The sequence below is a fragment of the Mchenga conophoros genome, linkage group LG14 (genome assembly GCF_057382185.1).
Source record: "Mchenga conophoros isolate Kocher_MC1m ecotype Shallow Benthic linkage group LG14, M_conophoros_male_GT1.1, whole genome shotgun sequence".
Classification (NCBI taxonomy): Eukaryota; Metazoa; Chordata; class Actinopteri; order Cichliformes; family Cichlidae; genus Mchenga; species Mchenga conophoros.
The window spans coordinates 39,678,594-39,698,787 of NC_140539.1; the positions used below are offsets into that span (position 1 = coordinate 39,678,594).

Here is a 20,194-nt window from a genome sequence, read left to right on the forward strand (position 1 = left end):
TCGTCACAACACTTTTTTAACAAAACCCATAAAGGTACCAAAAAGTGGTTGTTGTCATCACCAGTGACCACTGAGACCTCAGGTTGGTTGTTCTCCAAAGTTCTGGCAGTTGGAGGACAAATTAAAAGCATAGAGTCAGGGAAACGTTATCTGAAGTGATTTTGTGAGTTTGCCACTAACAAAGAAATGATCCGTCTATAGTTTCAATGGTAGGTTTATTTGAACAGTGAGAGAAGGCAGAAAAATGAATTTCAAAAAAGTTATAAGTTAATTTGCATTTTCATGAAGGAAATATTTGGAAGTATTTGAACCCTCTATAAACCAGTAAGATTTCTGGCTCCCAGGTGTATTTTATACACTGGGAGCCTCAACTTGTTACCTGTATGAAAGACAGCTGCCTGTAGAAGCAATCAATCTATCCAAACTCTGCAGCATGGCCAAGACCAAAGAGCTTTCCAAGGATTTCAGGGACAAGATTGTGGACCTAGACAAGGCTGGACTGGGCTACAAAACCACCACAAAGCAGCTGAGTTAGAAGGAGACAATACTTGGTGCGATTATTCGCAAATGGAAGAACCATAAAATAACTGCCTCAGTCTCGAGGTCCACGCAACATCTCACCACGTGGAGTTTCAATGATAATTAGAAGCTTGTGGAACCAGCCCAGAACCACCTCGAAGAAAACAGTTGGTAGAAAGGACCGAAATCCTGCAGTGTCTTCAAGGTCGCCCTGCTGGAGAACGCACACACAGGCCTGTTTGAAGCCACTGAATATCTCAGTGATTCAGAGGAGGCGGGTGAAAGCATTGTGGTCAGATGAGACCAAATTCAAGCTCTTTGGCATCAACTCAACTCTCCGTGTCTGACGGGTCGTTTCTTCGTCACTGGACAAACTTATAAAATCAGCAGGGGTTCAAATATGTTTTCCCTGACGGTACTTCCCATGTTTATGTGCAGGGTGTAACGTGGACCTCAGAGGGTAAAGTTCCCAACATAAAAATCATAAACAGATGATGGGTCAGCAGCTAATCCCCAAACAAACATTCAATTCAAGGCAGACGTGTCACTCATACGTTGTCTTATGTGGGTTACATATACACACACCAACACAGTAAGGAAGATTACGTTTAATATGAATTCAGTAAGAATGATCATTTTGATTTATATCCATTGATGGGAAAACAAGCTAAATCTCACTTGCACTCTGGTGGTCAAGGGCGGTCAGCACAGCCGTGGAGAAGTAACAACACCAGAACTGATGCTACGGTTTAGCAAGGAAGACGGCGTCAGCGTGGAGACTCTGAACAGAGACCAGTGATTTGAATAAGCAACAGTACTGCTGTCATCGTGTCAGGAAGCTGGTTTTCTGACGTTTGTAATGAACTATTATCTGTCGCGTGTTGGTTTGTTGGGCGTTCAGACTAATTCAGCTCACGCTTATTAAGAGCTGATTAAATAACTTCTTTATAAGGTGAATATATCAGAAGAAGATCAGAAGATTATATGAATCATTGTTTGTTTGCCAACTGGTTAGAAATGTCATTTACTGGTTTCCTGTCCTGCTGCTCTCTGTGGTCTCAGGGGGAAAAGGGTTTTGGTTTTCCAGGCTCAAGCGGTCAGTCAGGACTTCAGGGAGAAGATGGCTCTGTAGGACCTCCAGGTGACCCTGGACCTCAAGGAATAAATGGAGAGCCAGGACCACCAGGACAAGCTGGTCTGCCAGGATCCAAAGGTAGTTAACCCATGAAGTGATCCAACTCGAACTGGTTAGCAACAAATTATGTTTCACAGCAAGATCAAGAGGAACTGTCCGTAGATGATTCTCTGTGGTTCTCTAAGAAACGGGAAAATACTCAAATGAATGTCCAGAGCCAGTTATTATGCTGTAGGGTAACCTCCAAAAAAGAAATACAGTCAGTTCATTTACACCTAAACTGAGGTGAAGTATTTCTCAGGTCACAGAGGTCTGTGTGGTGCAGCTGGTCCCATTGGTGCTATTGGAATCTGTATACCTGGACCTCCTGGACCTGATGGAGAGCCAGGACCGACGGGCTTCACTGGATTTCCAGGTATCACATCTGACAGCTAGTCTGGGTAGAGTTGACGTCACCAAACAGAAACAGATTTGCTCTGATACTGTCCTGTCCTTTAGGGTGCCGAGGCCCAAAAGGTTTGAAGGGAGATGCTGGGCAGCCTGGCACAGGAGTGTTGGGGATTCAGGGGCCATCTGGGTCCAAAGGGGATGCTGGAAAACCAGGACCTATAGGAGCGATGGGACCACAAGGTCAGAGAGGTAGTGATGGGGAGCCAGGAAGCCCAGGTGAGGAGGCATAACCTGTGTTGCTCGGTTCTATCTGTGATATGAGTGTTTCTGGGTGAGTTCAAACTTTCTGACAGATTCATGGTGCATGTTTCAAGTTTAGTTTAGTGTCTTTTGTCAGTGAAAAGTTTGATGGGAAAAAGTAGTTTAAAGATGGACTAAAACTACATTTTTGATCTCCACCTATACCAGAGTGCTGGTGACCCGCTGAAGGGTAGGGTTAGATTCAGAAAGCAGACGATGTTCCCTTTACAACGAATCGTTTTAGCCTCACAGTTCAGTTTTCATAGCGTCTTTATTTGAGTATGTCCCATTGGTAAAAAACTCTAACCCATGAACCTTGTGCATGTTTAGACTGGTAGTAAAGTTTTTGATTGTTAATATAAATGAAACAATAGTGTAAAGATAGATGTTTGGGCAAATGAAACAATATTGAATAACAATATCAACATATGTTTGTTTTTTAGGGATCAGAGGGGACGTTGGTCCTCCGGGACCACCTGGGATTCCAGGGGATGACGGGAAACCAGGAGAGCCTGGACGACCAGGACCAACAGGTTTCATTTAGCCACCGGCGAGTCGGTTATTTTCACCAAAAGTCTGTCTGTCTGACCCTTCTCTGTTGCTCTGCCTCTCAGGCCAGACGGGTGCAAATGGGTTCTGTGGCTCTCAGGGGGCTCCGGGGCCTCGGGGGGACCAAGGAGAAACTGGACCAAAAGGACTTCAGACAAACATTGAGATCTTTGGAGAGCCTGGAGAGAAAGGTTTAGCAGGTAATCTGTTCTGTTCTACTGAGCATCACTCTTTAGTGTTGAAATGTTATTTATGGTGTTACGATCTCTGAGTGGTTAGCTGAGTTTACAACACTAACCTGCAAACACTAACACGAGTACTGCTACAGCTCACTGATTAACACATTTGCTGTATATGATTTCTTTAATTTGTCAGATGATGTGCCTTCATTACACTGACCTGCCTTCTTCCTTTCTTACTGTCAGGGCTCAGAGGCCTCACTGGTGATAAAGGAGACAAGGGCTTCTCCGGGCCACGAGGCCAAGATGGAACCAAGGGTCGAACTGGGAACTGTGGGCCTCAAGGTGAACTGTCATGTTAGGAAGTTTGTGAGCGTTGCAAACAAAGTGTATTCTCTCTGTAATTCCTTTGTATCTGAAAGAGAGAGGGGTTAGGTTAGGGTTAACCCCGACCCTAACAAGGTGATCTCGAGTTGCCCAAAATGAGCATCCAGTCAATCATCACCAGCTTTAACACTGACTGCTGGAACCACTAAGCCTAAATCTTCTCTTCCAACACTGTGTGGGAGCCCGTGAAGGATATGCACCTCACTCTGTGTTCCAAAAATGGTTTTTAACATGACACTCATGCTGGCATGTTGTCGCTCCCTGTCATGCAGTCTTGAAATGTGAAGCCGTGTCAGACACCAAAGAAAGATTCTTCTGATTCTGCATGACTATCAACAACAACTGTGTGTGTTTATCAGGACTTCCTGGTGACCCTGGTAGAGATGGAAGCAAAGGTCCTCCTGGTAGCTGTGGACCCCGTGGTGACAAAGGAAAAATAGGGGCACCGGGTAACGTCCCCCTGCCTGAGTGAAGAAACATAAACCATCTATTTTTCTGTTGCAGTGTTTCTCAGTTTTAATTAGGAAAGGAGAGGAAAACATGATATTCTCTCTCCAGGTTTGAAGGGTCAGAAAGGTTGTGCTGGACGCTGTGGTCCTCCCGGTGCAGTTGGAAGTCAAGGATACGATGGACCTAAAGGGTGTAAAGGAGAACCTAGTCCACCTGGACCAGGATCTAAAGGATATCCAGGAGATAAGGTGCATATAATTTGAAGTTCATATGATATTGGTTATAGTATAAAATATTTTCCTCATAAAGCCGTTTATGATGGCAGTTGTTCTTATCCCAGGTAAGTGCAGGGTTCGCTGCAGTGGGCGTCTTCAACTGAAACGATCATACACATCTTATTATTCATGCACTGCATTTCTTCCTTAACCTCCTGGGACCCGGGTCCACATATGTGGACATTACACAACATTAGACCACAACAAACATGTTTCTCTGCATGAGCTCGATGTCCACTTACCAGGACGTTATGCTGCCACTGTTCTATCAAAATTTGAAATGTCCTCAGATGTGGAGCTAATTTTTCTCAGAAAGTTTAGGAAAATTAGGGAAAAAAAATCTGGTGATTCTTTGTTTTTATGTTCATCAGGTCCCAATCAGCCCAAATATCAAACAGAAATTAAAATTATGCCATGGAAGAGTTCAGGTCTGACGAGGTTGGTCGCGCCACTGCTTCATTAGGCTCGCTGCTTCAGGATCGCAGCGTGTCTGGCCCATTGCTACGAGCCGGTCGGTCCCAGTGCTGGTGGGGGTCGGGCCATGCCAGGGCTGCCCCTTGACGCTGATTGTGGTCATAGTTTTTAGAGACGCGACCCATAATTAGACGTTAATTATAGAACTCAAAAACAAATCTGGGGCATTACTCCAAAACCAGCTGAGAGTGGTAATTTATGCTTTTCATCATTAATGTGAAAGTTTTTAATAGTCTGTTTCTGTCATTAAGGTATTCCAACATGTACAAGTTAGCCTGTATGTTAAGCACATAAGCAGGTCATTTACTCTTGAATCCTGAAGACTAACATAAAAAATAAACTTTGGTTTTGTTTGTGTTTCACCTCAGCGGCCTAGAAACTGTACACACACAGAGGAGACAATGAGCGGCTAAAAAACAATCAGTGTTTTCATATCCAGTATTTTACAGAATCGACTGGCTGATTCTCTTTAGGAAAATCCATACAAAAAGCAAATTATAAGCGTTTAAAAAAAACCCACCCCTACAAAGCTGACATATTTATGTATTTATCATTGGGATAATACTTGCCAGAGTGAATGATCTGTCCTTTCAGGGAAGTCCAGGATTTCCAGGACCTCCAGGTAGTAAGGGACCACCAGGAAACAATGGATTGTTCGGTCCCCCAGGAGTCAGTGGCCCCTGTGGCCCTATAGGACCCACTGGACTACCTGGTAGCAAAGGTGTGATTCATGGATGGAGAGATCCACATAGAAATTCTTGAGTCACTTTTTAAATAAAGTGTTCTAAAAGACATACATGCATGCATGTATGTCTTTTAGAACACTTTATTAAAAATGCGTATACATGTATGTATGCATGTATCCATGCATGTATGTATGTATGTCTTTTAGAACACTATTAAAAATGCATGCATGCATGCATGTATGTATGCATGTATCCATGCATACATTACTAAAAGCTACATCAAACCCTGACTGTTTGTTTCAGGTCCTCCTGGGTCCACTGGTGAAAAAGGTTGTGATGGTCCTAAAGGAAAACCTGGCTGTCCAGGTCCCCCTGGCCTCAAAGGTACATCAGCAGTGTTCCAATATACACTTTGCTGTCTGTTTTTATTGCCTTAAGCCGAAGAACAGACCACTGTGCACGAATTATGTCTTCATATTTAGGTAACACTGGGCCACCTGGAGTTTCTGGCCCATCTGGTCCAAGAGGAAATCAGGGACAGGATGGGATACCTGGACCTCCTGGAGAGAAAGGAGCGATGGGAGGTAGGGGAAATTTTACCCTGCCACCTCCACACAGGCGCCAGACCCAAATGCACAGCAGGTTATTCAAGAAAACGGCACTTTCACTGAAGCAAAGAATGCAAAACATGAGCGAAACCATGAACAGAAAGCAACACAAAGAAAATAAACATGGAAGAAGACTGTTATCCAATGAGAACACAAGAGGACAAAGACAGAGACAAATGAGAGAGCAGCAAACCCAGAAGGAACCAAATCCACAGGAATGAATAGAAATGATGAACCAAAACACAGGATAGTAAAACACACTCATTACTAGAAAACCCATCAAAAAACAAGAATAAAAAAGTTCTACAAATTAATTTGAGAATTGTAGGAAAATAGATGGTGAATAATTTCTTTATTACTATTCCAACCCTTTATAGTTTTGTTAATACTGGCAGTTGTTATATTTGATATAGGCCATCCAATTAAGGTAAATGTCATGTTTTAGTCTTTATAATCTGATGAGGAAGATTTTATTTCAATTATGGTTGTTTTATTTTTCAGTTTGCCCCCTGACAGATTGAAACCTTAACATGGTCAGGCGGGTTTGCGTGCCTCAGTGACACTAAGAGCTACGTTGGTCAGATTTTAGGGTGGAGACCTGACAAAGTGCATACATGACAAAAACAGTTATCCAGAGCAGCGTGCCCAACCCGCGGGACATGGAACGGTACGGCCCGTGAGTCGTTTGGTACGGGCCCGCAAGAGTTGAGGCTTTGGTGTGAAATTTATGGTTTTTATCGTTAACTTGGTTTCCCTGGTTCTTTTCCCGTGTTGTAGTTGTGCGTCTTATTTTGAAAGAAATATTTATGCATTACCATAGCAACCAGAGAGCATTAAAGGGCAGACAGGAGGACGTTACTCTTAGTGTTGTTGGCGCATTTCAGGAGGACGCTGCTAATAAAGTTACACAGTTACACAGTGAATTCACGTTTATTAGTATTTTTACAAAACAGCAGTTTTTGTCTCGTCGTTTTATTTTGTTGTGTTTATCTGCGACACCTTAAAGGCCGGTCCGTGAAAATACTGTCTGACATTAAACCGTCCGTGGTGCAGAAAAGGTTGGACCGATGACCTAGAGCACCCCACAACCACCCCCACCACTTTCCTTCCTCTGTTGCCACCATTTGCCCCCTTTACATTTCTATCTGCCCCCTCATATATGCCCGTCTAGAACCGGCCCTGGAATGAACTTTTAACAAAACCCCCAAAACTCAGAGACCAGAATCCAGGGACCAGACCTCAGAGATAGTAAACAGTCATACCTTTAATTCTCACAGAATCAAACGCATCAGTTTCGGTGTTACTTCCTAACCTGTTTCTTTTCCCAGCATCTGAGCCTGGACCTCCGGGACGAGATGGAGAGAAAGGTCCACCTGGTGAGTCCTGTCATCAAATCCTGTGTTTAGTGTTCAGTCAGAGCTAAAGAAGAAGAAAAACACGGTGCTGTCTCCTCTGGTCTCTTCAGGGTGTACCGGGGAGAAGGGTCCTCCCGGTCCCCTTGGACCTCCTGGGCCATTTGGTCCAACAGGAAATCCAGGCTGCCCCGGACCTCCTGGACCACCTGGCCCTCCCGGTCTTCCTGGTACGGAAGGAGTCTGCTTTCCAGGAGGCAAGGGTGGAATAGGACCGGCTGGATGTCGAGGACCAAAAGGTGATGAGACACATTAGAAGTCTCGTCAGGGAAATGATTTAGAGGCTACTGTGGGGGATTTAGCATTTTTTTCTGTGTTTGAGAGTTGCATTTTCTTCAAGTGCGACTAATTAGATGCAGCTATAGTTTCCCACAGTGTGGAGAGACAAACATACTCAGAAGTGCTAGATTTGCAGAGGACTTTCAGGATGTCTGCACTTCCCAGATTACTAAACTTGGTGTAAACAACATCTTCTGTCCTTTTGTAGGTCCACCTGGCTGTAAGGGCCCTCCTGGTCCTCCAGGTCCTGGTTTCAAAGGGGATAAGGGATGTAAAGGAACACCAGGTATCGCAGGAAAACCTGGTTCCAATGGAGACAGTGGTCCAAAAGGCCAGCTGGTCAGTACACAGAAACATTACGGGAAGCAGTTCGTTCAGAATCTGTTTGTCAGCAGTCTAGTGTCCAAATCTGTGTGATGCTAGATACCAAAGGGAGCTCGAGCTGCTTTCATTTGGGCTAAAATCAGGTGATACAAACTGTGAGAATCAGTAAAAACGTTATAATCACCACAAACACGAGTACCTGGGTTCACTCAGCATTTAACCTTGACATTCATTTTTAGCACTCAAGATCCAAATTGACCTTAAAAACATTCAAGAAACCATATCAAGTGATATATGAAAGTGCACAGAGAGAGCTGTACGACACATTTTTAAAATTTTTTCAATGTAATGTCCTCTGGCATCACCATGACGTCGTAAAGTTTCACAAAATCACATGCTGCATGAATACAGTTTAACATCTGTGTTAAAGCTGTTTTTAAAGCTTATAGCCAGGCCAAAGGTTTCAGCCAGTTCTGTTCCAATCATGTGGGTACAGGTAATAACTAGGGGTGCAACAATACTCGTATCGATATTGAACCGTTCGATACAGTGCTTTCGGTTCGGTACGCGATTCAGACAATACAAAATTTTAAATTTATTTTATCAACTTTTCTTCTGACGATGCTGTCTTTGTTGAGAGCTCAGTGAATCTGCGTTCGACTACTCCGCCTAGGCTGCACTGTCGAGCACAGATCCACTGAGCGCAGCGCAAGCTAGCAAGACAGAAGCTAAGCTCATTGCAACATGGCAAACTGAACCTCCCCCACCCTCATTCAGATCTGGCCTTTGGAACTATTTTGGTCTTCATGTGACGACAGTATGTCACATGAAGACCAAAGGTGGTGTTATGCCGGATGTGCCACGCAATGCTCAATTACATGGTGGGAACTAGTGTGTTAGCGCAGTTAGCTCGTTAACGTGTTGACGCCGTCTAGCCCCACGCACGGGGCGATCCGCGGTAGCTCGTTAACGGAGATTTGCCGTGTTGTGGCGTTAACGTCATTTCAGATTAACGCTGACAGCACTAGTGGGAACACAACGAATATGACTGCACATTTACTCCGACATCATCCTAGTGCAAAGACAAGTGGAAGCAGACAAAAACAACAAGCACGCATGCTACAAACTTTACCCGAGTCATTTAGACAGCCGTTAGCACAGGATTCTCCTTATGGGGACCTGATATGTTTAATATGCTGCTGAGAATATAGCCCAGAAGAAGCGTATAGTAGAGCTTTTATTTTGGAAAGAGCCATTTCTCTGTAATAAACTCTCTTTTCCAAAGATGAGGGATTCCTCAATCAGATAGATTTATTATTTTATTACTTTGTTGTTTCAGCAACATTAAATTTAAAAACTGTACTTTTGAGTTAAAATATATATTTATAATTTTAATAAATGACAAATTAAAAAGGCATGAACATTTTTTTGTATCGAAAAAATATCGAACCGTGACACCAAAGTATCGAAACGAACCGTGAATTTTGTGTATCGTTGCACCCCTAGTAATAACATACAATCTTATTATGCAGCGCTTCATGGTCATAGGTCAGATGTTTTTAGTATAGCCCTTTCTTCAGGGGGACCCATGCTAATGCCTGTTATAAATGAGGAGTTAGCTAGCTAGCATACCACATGCTTGTTTTTTGAATAGTTTATTACCCTAAATTTACATTTAATCAACAAATCAGAAGTCAGGGACACGCCCACGACAAATGGAAACGCAGTTTGAAGTGTTCTCAGTCCACCCCATCTTTAACAGCTCGCTGAGGCTGACTGTTACCAAGCAGAGACTGCCCCCATGTGGGGTTTTCTAGCACTGCACTACAAAGAATTCAAATTCAACTTGTCTATATCAAACAGAGTAAGGAGTGTTAATATGACAGTATTAAAAACCATCAGCTGCTTTTGTGGTTTTACAGGGTGCATGTGGCCCACCAGGCTCACAAGGACCCAGAGGCAGGAAGGGCGATGTAGGTGTCAGAGGACCTGTTGGTAAGGACTGAAATAATAATCACTCCACGTTTGCTGTTTGCAGCTTCACAATGCTGTTTCATTTCATGTCCTCAGAGTGTGCATATATCTATGGAATTATATTTATGTCATAACAAATGTGCAAGTAAAAAATAATTTTAGCAAATAATTTCATTTCATGGGTGCAATTAAATTCCTCGCATGTAAATGCTCAACGCGTAGCAGCTGTGCGCACAGAGAAGTTATCTCGAAACTTCTTTTATGATAAATGATTTGCTCTGATTATTTTTTAGCTCGTGCTTTTATTAAGACGTAAATATAATTCCACATATATCCCAGAATGAATGTGACATTAACCACAGCTGTAGGTTTTACAGCTGCCCTTTCACCACATTAAAGTAACTGTTTAGACTTTTTCATTTTTGGATGTTTAGCCTTCCGTCTACTTTCAGTCAGTGTCCACAGTTATCATCTGGGCAAGAACAGCTTGGCAGCATAAGATGAGATCAGGTAGGATAAGATAACCTTTATTAGTCCCACACTTGGGAAATTTGTTGTGTCACAGCAGAAAGTGGCCACTGCAAAGTTACAGCAGCAAAAATTAAGAAAACACTGGAACAGGATAAGATAATAAGAATAAGATGGTGTACACAATACAACAGAATAAAATGCAACATTGTCAGAAAACACTGTGGATATGAGATACTCCTGACAACCTGACATCTTCACTTTAACAAAGTTTTTCTGCTTTTTCTTCTTCTTATATTTACATGTTCAAAATAAACTCTATTCTTTTGTATGCTATGTCTTCTAATGATGCTGCCTAAGGGAAGCATGTATAATGTAAACAGAATTGGTCCTAGCACTGAACCCTGTGGAACTCCATAACTAACCTCAGTGTGTGAAGAGGACTCTCCATTTACATGCACAAACTGGAGTCTGTTAGATATGATACAAACCCCTTCCTGTAGAAAGAACAGAAAGTTGCAGTTCCTTCTGTAGGAAGTGGGTTGTTTAAATTCACACAACACTCGCGCACCAGTTTGCTGATGATACCACTGTGGTAGGTCGTATCTCTGACAGCAACAAATCTGCATACCAGAATGAGGAAGAAGAGTTGGTGCATGGACACCAATCTGGCACTGATGTTATTCAACTCTTAAATATGCGCTGAACATCGTGTTAATTCAGTTTATGATTCTAGAATCTGAAAGTTAAATGCACTTTAACCTCCGTGTATGGATCATGCATTTGCAAAATGAATTGAACCTCCTGCACCGCTGACTGTTCCCCTCTGGACTCTTCCTCATTGCACTGAAAAGTACTTTTGTCAGGGCTCTGTGTGCGGGCAGGCAGAGAGGAGGATCCAAATGCAGGACTCGGAAAACGGAATGCAACTCAAAAACCTCAGCTTTATTGCTGGCCAGAAAACAAAACATGAAGTGAGGACTGAACACCGAAACCAAAAACACACAGGCATAATCTGAGGGTACGACGCGACACTGGGCATGGGAAAACACAGGGCTTAAATACACAGGGTAGTAATGAGGAAATGGGCCACAGAAGGGAGACACAGCTGGGAGAGATCAGGGCTAACGAGACATGGGGAACAAAGCTACACACACTAACATAAGACAAAGTCTTTCACAATAAAACAGGAAACATGAATCACAACTCAGAGACATGGACTCAACACAGAGACAGAAAATGAAACATGGAACTGAACTATACATGAAACCACCATTCCTAAAACATGGATAATAGAAACATGAAACTCTAATAATAATGATAATAATAATAATAATAATAATAATAATAAACATCACAACAAGAGAATGAGAAACAATCCAAAACACCAAGATAACTGAAACACAAAGTACCAGAGAAACAAAGAATAATCCATGATGCAAAAGTGAACCAAAACATAATAAACTCAAAATAATAAACCGTGACAACTTTAAAGATCACTGCTCTACTTTTATAGGCTCGTCAGTTACATCCTGTATTCATGTCTGCTGTGTGTGGATCTGTCTTGTGGTATATGCAACCACACCAAGAATAATTCAACAATCAACTGTATTGCAGAAATACTTAGGTCAGGTTCTTTCTATGCAATGACTGAAGGGTTTGGAAGGTTACAGTGTTCTGACAAACCATCCTACTTTGGCAAAACGTCCTACCGTAAGTAGTTTATGCACATTTCTTCTGTCAGAGTAATTGCAGCACAAATTTCAGTAGGTATGACGGTTTGCCACTTAACGTTGCCCATCAGAGTATGCTTGTAGCTCATATTCATAAAGCCAGGACGGTTTGCCACTTCATTTTACCCGTTAAAGTATGCTTGTAGCTGTTATTCACAAAGGTGGGATGGTTTGCCACTGAATTTCGTGTTGTGTGCATACACAGACACGACGGGTAGGATGGTTTGTCAGGTAGGATGGATTCCCAGTACAACGGCACTGGTTTTAAAGGGGTTTCCAGTTACCTCCTAAGTTCAGTCCATCAGAGATTTCCCACATCCTGAGATATGTCCACATTAGTTTTATTAAATGTAGTTAAGCTAAAGGTGATTTGTGTATCTTATAATAAACAAAATGACATCATCAGCATACGGTGATAGTTTAGTCCGTCTGATATTTCTTTAATTTCTCAGATTGAAACATACAGTCATAGCAAGAGGTTCAGCAAACAGGCCTTTTTATTTCATGCAAGCAAAGTCTGCTTCGGTTAAATGGTCAACAGAAGCTGTGATGGGAAGAGAAAGCGCACCTTATTGTACCAAAACTCTGTCCCTTATCTATCTGTGTGCTAATGCTCTCTTATATATTCATGTTATTAAAAGATCTAATATTGATATCTGAAGGTGAAGCGATTAATAGAGCTGCTCTTCGTTTGTGTTTTGAGGGATGAATGGGAACAAAGGCCCGCCGGGTGGATGCGGCGTACCAGGACCTCAGGGCTGTCCTGGACAAAAAGGTAACACACAGAAACACACACCTGCATGGTGACACATGTATTGTATGTAATACTGAATGTTACTTCTTGCAGGAACAAAGGGGCTAAATGCAACCAGACAGTTACTGTTGTTTCCCGGAGACAAAGGCTCACCTGGAGAGCCAGGGCCCTGTGGGGAAAAAGGATTTCCAGGTTCCCCTGGGAATCATGGCCCCAAAGGTGAGTGTGGAAAAAGTTGGAGGAGATCTGCAACTTCTGGTGCCTGCAAACCCGGCCTGGTCAGTCACACTAGCTTAATTAAAAACAAAGGAATAAAACTGGGGGAAACTTGTGGGGGTGTTCCATGATCCTGGAGAGTCCTGAGAGATCCAGAGGACACAAGCTTCAGGTACGAGCAGTGAAAGTGTGAACTGAAGCAATGTTGTGTTTGTGGCTGCAGGTATGAAGGGTCACTGTGGGAACACGGGTAAAAAAGGACAAACTGGAGGCCCTGGGATAAAAGGACAAAAGGGAGATGGAGGAGTGCCCGGAACAAGAGGTAAGAAATGTCCGACATTAACACTGAACACAAGTTTAATGCTAGAAATACTCAAAATGCTGCAGAGTGAATGTGAGTGTGAAGAGTTTGTGGCATAAAACAACATTTTTCAGCAATAATTCAACTGGAAAGAATCCTGATGTTTTCTACACTGAATGGACTTTCTTGATGTTGTTTCACTCGCTGATCCTGTTACGCAGCTGTGGTTTGTGTCACTCGGTGAACTTTCACACAGTTCTTCATTGTATATGTTTTACAAGTCACACATATAAGACGAGCAAATCGTTCATTTGAACTTCAAGACCTTGGTGGATGTAGTACATGGTTAACATGACCCCACTCTACCCTTCCACAGCGTTTTGTCAAAATTCAGAATTAGCCGCAAACAGCGATGGGCAGTAACGCGTTACTGTAATCCGATTACTTTTTTCAAGTAACGAGTAAAGTAAGGGATTACTATTGCAAAAACGGTAATTAGATTACCGTTACTTTCCCGTAGGAACGCTGCGTTACTGCGTTACTAAAACCGTGATTTTTTGCGAGAATGTCTCATGACAGTGACGTAAGCGAGTGCGACGATCGTGACAACAGCTGTGTGCAGATCAACAATGGATCATATATCGAGTGCAGAGAGAGTATGAGCGTGCAGCGTTTAAAGCGTGGAAGTACTGACCTTACTTTGAGTTTGATTCCATAAAAAGTGACAAAAACATTAGTGTCCGCTGTGCGTGGGAAGAAAACTTCTTTTTACAGCGAAAAAAACCCTAAACTTCCAACAAGCACCGAGTAGCTACGACGTAATGGGAAACTCACAGAGAAACTCGCGGATTCTTCCACTGACCGCGGCACATCTGCACCAGGGTAAACCTCCGCCTACCCCACTCCTGCTTTACAGGTGAAAATAGAGCAACAGGACCGCTGAGTCTTTGACTTTATTTATTTTCTGCTGTGTTTTACTTGCATCTATTTGAAAGACTGAGTGTAAACACACAAAATATTTTATTTTATGTGCTGGAATGTGCAGAAAATAGGTTTAAATGTTAAACTAATTTCTTCCAGTCAGAGAATGTTGCAGATAATTACATTTTTGCTTGATGCATAAAGTTAAAAGATTAAAACTAATAAAACAAGTTTTAAAAAGAGACTTTTCCATTTGATTACATTTTGTATGATGGATTATGCAGAAAAAGTAGAATTGGGCTGAAAGATCGTGTTTTTAAAAAGTAACTAAGTAACCAAGTAATTAATTACTTTTGAAAATAAGTAATCAGTAAAGTAACGGGATTACTTTTTTGGGGAAGTAATCAGTAATTAGTTACTGATTACTTTTTTCAAGTAACTTGACCAACACTGGCCGCAAACAGGAAGTCTGTGCTGGCCAAAACAGCTTAGCTGCCCTTAGCGTTCCCAGCAGATGTTCCCGAACAGTCGGAAAATCAGCCGGCTAAGTTAATGTGATGTAATGGGGAAAATCTACACCTGTGCCTCCAACCTGTTCATGATTCAAATAGACTTTCCTCACGCAGTGATATACCTGCTGAGGAAACGACTCTGGCAGGAGCAGGCGAGGTTAACAGAAACTTGAAACTGCCGGTACAGGACGTACATGGATGCGGTGTGGCTGTAATCAGCAGTAACAGAGGTCCCTACAGTTAATTAATGTTGCGTCTTGTTGCTGTCGTTTATAGAAGGTGAGCGGATAAAAAACAAACCCAAAACAAATAAACGTAGTGATGTAATGGCACATTTCTCTCAGTCTACCTGAAGGACCTACATAGTGAGCGGTGAGGTACATGTGAATGTGTTGTGATTGCTGTCTGCTCTGTCTGTAAGGAGTCTTTACTCATATGTGCCCAGAGGGACAGAATCCTAATTTTAATTTAAGGTTTGGTGGCTTTACCACCGCATACAACGCACTAACATCTCTGCCCATGTATCTACACTAAGTGCTGCAGATCACTGCTGTGGTGGGTCTGAGACTGCTCACTGCCTCTGTGTTTTAGGTTGTCCAGGCCCACAAGGTCCAGTTGGCTTTAAAGGTTCTCGGGGTACACCGGGTACTATGTCAGCATCACCTGAAAAGATCAGCTTCCTGTTCACCCGACACAGCCAGACAACCGACATCCCAAAATGTCCTGAAGAAACAAAACTCATATACGAGGGTTACTCGCTGCTGTTCATCAACGGCAACAGTCGAGCTCACGGACAAGACCTGGGTAATTCAAGACCCTGCTTACATTTTCTGTCATTCATATGAAACATTGTGGGAAAAAACCTGTTAAAGTTGATGGGTGTGCCGACCTCATCCAGAGTTTGAATACTTTCAATCTGCAGCACAACTGGAGACCCAAGAGGGATCAAATAACACGTCCTTCTCTCTGCAGGTACGTTAGGTAGTTGTCTGAGGCGCTTTACCACCATGCCCTTCCTGATCTGCAGCCCTGGGCAGAACTGTCTGTATGCCGCACACAACGACTTGTCCTACTGGTTGTCCACAGATAAACTGGTGGCAGAAGGGCTGCCCTTCGTCACTAACGAGTCACTGAGCAACTACATCAGCCGGTAAAACACAGCCGCACACTTCACCAACACCGATGTTTCTCTACTCGTGAACATGTGACGCACCGGGCGACACGTGTTCACGGGGCGCTGCTTCTCGTGTCGCAGGTGTTCTGTGTGTGAGGCCAGAGCTTCCACAGTGATCGCCGTCCACAGTCAGACCAGTATGATTCCCACCTGTCCCATCAACTGGGTCTCGCTCTGGACGGGTTACTCCTTTGTGATGGTGAGCTCATGTTTTCATATCTGCAGCTTTTTAAGGTACAAGAAGCAAATAAAAACAGTTCTCAAAAGTACCAAACCAGCGTTGCAGTGGATGAACCATTGCTCTGACCTTTGACCCCAGTTGTGACTGATTCCCCAGGAAACAGGAGCAGGGGCGGAGGGGTCGGGTCAGCCTCTGGCCTCGCCCGGGTCCTGTCTAGAACACTTCAGGAAGCTCCCCTTCATTGAGTGTCATGAAAGAGGAACCTGCAACTTCTACACCAACTCCTACAGCTATTGGCTGGCTGCTCTGAACCCCAGCAACATGTTCAGGTATGACACACCTTTGCTAAGGTCACTGCTGTTTTCCTTTGTGTCACCATGTTAACACAGCTCAATGCTCCAGACTAGCCCACTGCCAAAACTCCACCTGCTGAGGACCACATGATTTTTCTTTAAGAGTTGAAATATTGTGTGTTTGTATACACCGTATTTGCGCAACACCTTCATGTGTGTACAGCCTGTTGGGATATACACGGCTCAGAATTTAAGGAACACATCAGATCACAATGGGAAAGAAGTCATGCTGGGTAGTTCCCCTGATATCGACTGCTTCATCAGTTCCTAACTTGACAGCAAGGAACTCACAATCTCCTGCATCACAGTTTGGTTCCGTGGTAGTTAGACAACAGGAGAAAAAGGCCCATGGCTGCAGCTTACCTCGTAGCCCTGACACCTGAATCATCTGCTTGGTGATATATAGGTAACCGGGACAGGTGCAGAGGTGAAGAGTTGTTTTAACGTGATGAAGGCTGTCTGGGCTTCAGGGGACTGAGTGAAAGGAGTTTTGTTGAAGCTAAGGTGAGCAAGAGGTCCGTTTATCTGACTGTAGTTTCTGATGAATTAGCGTCAGAGGTTGGCAAATCTGAGAAAACATTGCAGATGCGTTCGAGACATGGGACAGACAGATTGTACGTCTTCACCTTACCTCCTGCCGAGCTATAACCCAGGAAGGTGACAGATGGAGAGTGAAACTCTAATTCTTCTGCCTTCATGTATTGGCAGCTCTCTAGAAGACCAGTAGGACACTTCAAACGTGGATCTGACGTGTCTTGAGGATATTATCCTGATCTTTTCCACCCAACAAACATGTTAAAAAAAATCCCTCAATATGTCATTAATGAGGCTCTGGAAAACCACGGGAGCATTGGTGAGGCCCAAAGGCATCACCAAGTACGCAAAGTGTCCGGATGGTATATTAAATGCTTCCATTCATCCGCCTCCCTGATACAAATGAGGCGATGAGGATTCCAGAGAGTTCATGAAAATAGTGTCCCTGTGGACGGTTAATGGGAGGTAATCGCTACTAGTTTTTGAATGTCATTCAGTGCTCTTTAATCAATGCACGGTCATAGTGTCTTGTCTTTCTTGGGAACGAAAAGGGAACCAGAACATACTTGGTTTGAGGGATGGATGATGCCGGCAGCTAACAACTCACCAATGTAACCCTCAGCTGGAAAGGGAGGCAATGGAGAGGTGGCTTGAGGGTATCGGGGCTCTGGAGAGAAGGTCACCACAACCATAGCGACGCGAGAGGCTTGATCTTGAAAACGTCTTGAAGGTTGTGTTACTCAGTGGGAATGGAGGACAGATGGTGAGTCGGGTGGTGAGGGAAATTCGTGTGAGCTGGACGGTAGCGGCAATCTTGGGCAGTTGATCAGACTGAACAGACTCCAGCTTGCGACCTCATCACTGGGCCGGTCTATAAGTGCTTCTTTAGCCATGGATAGCTGAAGATCAGAGGGGTCTCAGGGGGAAGCAGAAGTGTGGAATGAAAGAGTCTCTGCGATTACCAAAGAAAACTAAGTGGACTGGTTCCACTTGATGAGTGATCAGGGTTAAACTTTGGTTATTGAGAACAGTTGCAGGAATGGGAGGTTGAAGAGGAACCAGTGGGAGAGCTGGTTGTTTGTTCAAATTTCAGGAAGAGGCCAGGGTGAAAGGAAAAGTATGCTTCAGCCCATGCCGGTGCGTTTCCTCTCAGCTGTCCAACAAAACAGGAGTTTCAAAGCATCGGCCGAAAACAAGCGAGCACTGTAACAAATCCACACACCAACCCAACTCACCCAGGAGACAGCACTGTGGAAAATGGGCTTGACAGGGGAAAAGGCGGAGCAGCCCCTATGGTGGCGGTGGATGGAGAAGGATAGGTAGGTGCACGTGGCTGACTAGGACCGGGAGTGCCTTCAGAACAGAAACTACAGTTTGTGGATAGAAATTTTACACTGATTACTTAAAAAGTCAGGACATGTTGACCGAACCACGACTGCCTGCTTAGAGATTTCCGTCTGAATTGGGTCCATTTCTTCAGCCAGTTCATACTTTCAAGGTCAGAAGGATCCAAGTGCAGACACAACACAGAGCAGTAATAAGATTTCCCAAGTTTGAATGAAAATGCAGAATAACCAATGGCGAGACGTGAAGACGTGGCGGGGGAATCTCTGACGAGGAAACGCTGAAAACAGAAGAAGAGCGAAGCGGTAGTGGAAAGATCCTGGTTATTGATCTGTAGCTTTAGGTGGAGACATAAAGCTGTGGAGGGAGGGTGGGGTAGCCGGGTGGGCGTCCAAGTGGCGAGTGAGTGAGTGGAGTTCCAGTAATCCAGAGGATTGTGACAGGCAGGAGAAACAGGTCAGTCGTTCAAATCCAGGAGAGCGAGTTACAGAATGAAGCGGAGTGTTGACCATGGACGCCGTGTCCAGAATGCGGAGTTGTGAACGAGTCACGTGGTGACTTGACGAGATGCTGTGGGACATGAGGTTAAGAAACAAGAAGTTACGAGGCCTGGTTATCACCATGGCGATCTGGTGAAGAACTGACGGCAGTGCTGGTCTTAAGTATGGTCCTGCTGATTGCCAGAGATGGCTCCGCCCCCAAAGGGCTGGGCTTTGACAGAAAAACATCATTACACTGACTACTTCCTGTTTGTATTTCTGTCTGTGTGCAGTCGACCGCAGCTCTGGAGAGACTCGGGACCCCTTCCAGGGAACCGGATCAGCCGCTGCCGCGTCTGCATGAACCAGATATAACTTACTGCTGCGCCTCCTGCTGGTGCTGCTGCTGTAAATACGGCTGCTGTTCACATCACTACTGAGTCATACTACTGATAATAATAATGACTATTCATATTTTAAAATATGTGATAATATATGATACCATAATAGTCCTGCTGATGTTGTCTGTGCAGCGCTGTGCTCAGAGAGGCTCCCCTGCTTTCTCATATTCAGGCAGAGCTGTTTATACTTTCATGCTGTTTAAGAAAAAGAGCAGATTCTTTGGGTGAATTTTGTGAACTTTATTCTGTTTAATAAAAAATGTTTTCTAGAAGTCTCCTGTGAGCCGTCCTGTTTATGCACTTTCTCACCACATGCACTATATGCAATACTCCTTCACCTTTTTTCTGTTTAACATCACACTGATGGATCAGAGAGATTCAGTATCTTGCCCGAGGATACTTTGGCATGCAGACTGGACCCGCTCCACCTCCTGAGCTGCAGCCATCACTGCGAACTTTGCAAAAACCTGTCAGCATCTTTAGACGTCGCTCTGTCTTTAAACATGAAGATAGATCGTTTAAAATAAAGAAACATGTCTGACTTTCTCAAACTGTGAGAGAGGCAGACGCTGCTTCCTCAGATGTTTTGGTGTCGACGTGACATTATCACAGAGCCGCTGCAGATGTGCGGAGGCCGTCTGAGTGCAGTGAACTCATCCTCATTCTGACTGAGCATTGAGACATCGTGCTCAGCAACAACACTCGGGTGGTGTTTCGACGATACAAACAATAAAAACTAACGTGATGTGAGATTAGAAAATACTGAACTACAGTAGCTGATACACACACAGCCCCAGTCTTTGCAGGTCCAAACACCTGCACGGCGTAACAGCTGCGATGCATCTGCTCTGAAAGCACGACAGATGGGAGGATTTGGGCTCT

General features: G+C 43.8%; 1 protein-coding gene across 1 annotated transcript in view; it reads left to right on the plus strand.

Annotated features, from left to right (window-relative positions):
• The window catches only part of col4a3 (collagen, type IV, alpha 3), a 41,772-nt gene extending 22,188 nt beyond the window's left edge, over nt 1-19,584 (plus strand). The window contains exons 32-54 of the mRNA XM_085244517.1: nt 1,582-1,732; nt 1,956-2,069; nt 2,153-2,320; nt 2,788-2,877; nt 2,959-3,093; nt 3,319-3,417; nt 3,819-3,908; nt 4,018-4,157; nt 5,253-5,379; nt 5,648-5,728; nt 5,827-5,928; nt 7,281-7,328; nt 7,418-7,603; nt 7,852-7,982; nt 9,890-9,962; nt 12,846-12,917; nt 12,990-13,115; nt 13,336-13,434; nt 15,438-15,650; nt 15,819-15,996; nt 16,102-16,219; nt 16,358-16,530; nt 19,205-19,584. Of these exons, the coding sequence (XP_085100643.1) occupies nt 1,582-1,732; nt 1,956-2,069; nt 2,153-2,320; nt 2,788-2,877; nt 2,959-3,093; nt 3,319-3,417; nt 3,819-3,908; nt 4,018-4,157; nt 5,253-5,379; nt 5,648-5,728; nt 5,827-5,928; nt 7,281-7,328; nt 7,418-7,603; nt 7,852-7,982; nt 9,890-9,962; nt 12,846-12,917; nt 12,990-13,115; nt 13,336-13,434; nt 15,438-15,650; nt 15,819-15,996; nt 16,102-16,219; nt 16,358-16,530; nt 19,205-19,286 (2,796 nt within the window). The 3' untranslated portion in view covers nt 19,287-19,584. The remainder of the gene's footprint in view (nt 1-1,581; nt 1,733-1,955; nt 2,070-2,152; nt 2,321-2,787; nt 2,878-2,958; nt 3,094-3,318; nt 3,418-3,818; nt 3,909-4,017; nt 4,158-5,252; nt 5,380-5,647; nt 5,729-5,826; nt 5,929-7,280; nt 7,329-7,417; nt 7,604-7,851; nt 7,983-9,889; nt 9,963-12,845; nt 12,918-12,989; nt 13,116-13,335; nt 13,435-15,437; nt 15,651-15,818; nt 15,997-16,101; nt 16,220-16,357; nt 16,531-19,204) is intronic.
• Nucleotides 19,585-20,194: the final 610 nt, after the last annotated feature.